The sequence below is a fragment of the Octodon degus genome, unplaced genomic scaffold (genome assembly GCF_000260255.1).
Source record: "Octodon degus isolate 3935 unplaced genomic scaffold, OctDeg1.0 scaffold00089, whole genome shotgun sequence".
In the NCBI taxonomy this organism is placed as follows: Eukaryota; Metazoa; Chordata; class Mammalia; order Rodentia; family Octodontidae; genus Octodon; species Octodon degus.
Window position 1 is genome coordinate 10,408,459 of NW_004524665.1, and position 598 is coordinate 10,409,056.

Here is a 598-nt window from a genome sequence, read left to right on the forward strand (position 1 = left end):
GAAGAATGTATGCAGTGTGTTAATTATTGAAACTGTCCTAGCGATTTGATTTGAAACTGTCTCATTGCTGTTTGTTTTTCAATAAAATTATGGAAAAAAAAAAGAAAGAAATCAAGTCAGGCCAGGGAGATGAGTCGGTAGAATAGCGCTTCCCTGGCAAGCGCAAGGGTCGGAGTTCAATCCCTGGTTCCAACAAAAAAAGAAAATTTAAAAAAAAAAAAAAAAAAAAAAGGAAGAAAGAAAGAAAGAAATCAAGTCATTTTCTAAAACAGAGGAGTGTGCTTGGTGTTGATATTTTAATTGGGAGTCATTCCAAGTAAGATTGTCATATGTCAGACAGAGCACCATGCCTTCTGTCAAGGATGTAACTTCAGCTGTTTCTAGTCCATGAGAATGGAGTGAGCCTTCTGATTAGGACTGTGCCCCCACATTTGTCTCTTGTATTTCAGGGCATCACCAAAATCAATACCTTCAACTGGTCCAAGGTCCGGAAACTAAGCTTCAAGAGGAAAAGGTTTCTTATCAAACTCCACCCTGAGGTCCATGTGAGTATTTAAACTAAGAGAATTCAAAATATTGATATTAAAAAAAAATTGAT

At 36.6% G+C, this 598-nt stretch overlaps 1 protein-coding gene across 7 annotated transcripts in view; it reads left to right on the forward strand.

The window, feature by feature from the left end:
- Positions 1 to 598, forward strand: part of Farp2 (FERM, ARH/RhoGEF and pleckstrin domain protein 2) — a 130,373-nt gene that overhangs the window by 79,234 nt on the left and 50,541 nt on the right. For all 7 annotated transcript variants that reach the window (XM_023722125.1, XM_023722122.1, XM_023722124.1 and 4 more), the window contains one exon: positions 450 to 545. In XM_023722125.1, coding sequence (XP_023577893.1) covers positions 450 to 545 — 96 coding nt within the window. The remainder of the gene's footprint in view (positions 1 to 449; positions 546 to 598) is intronic.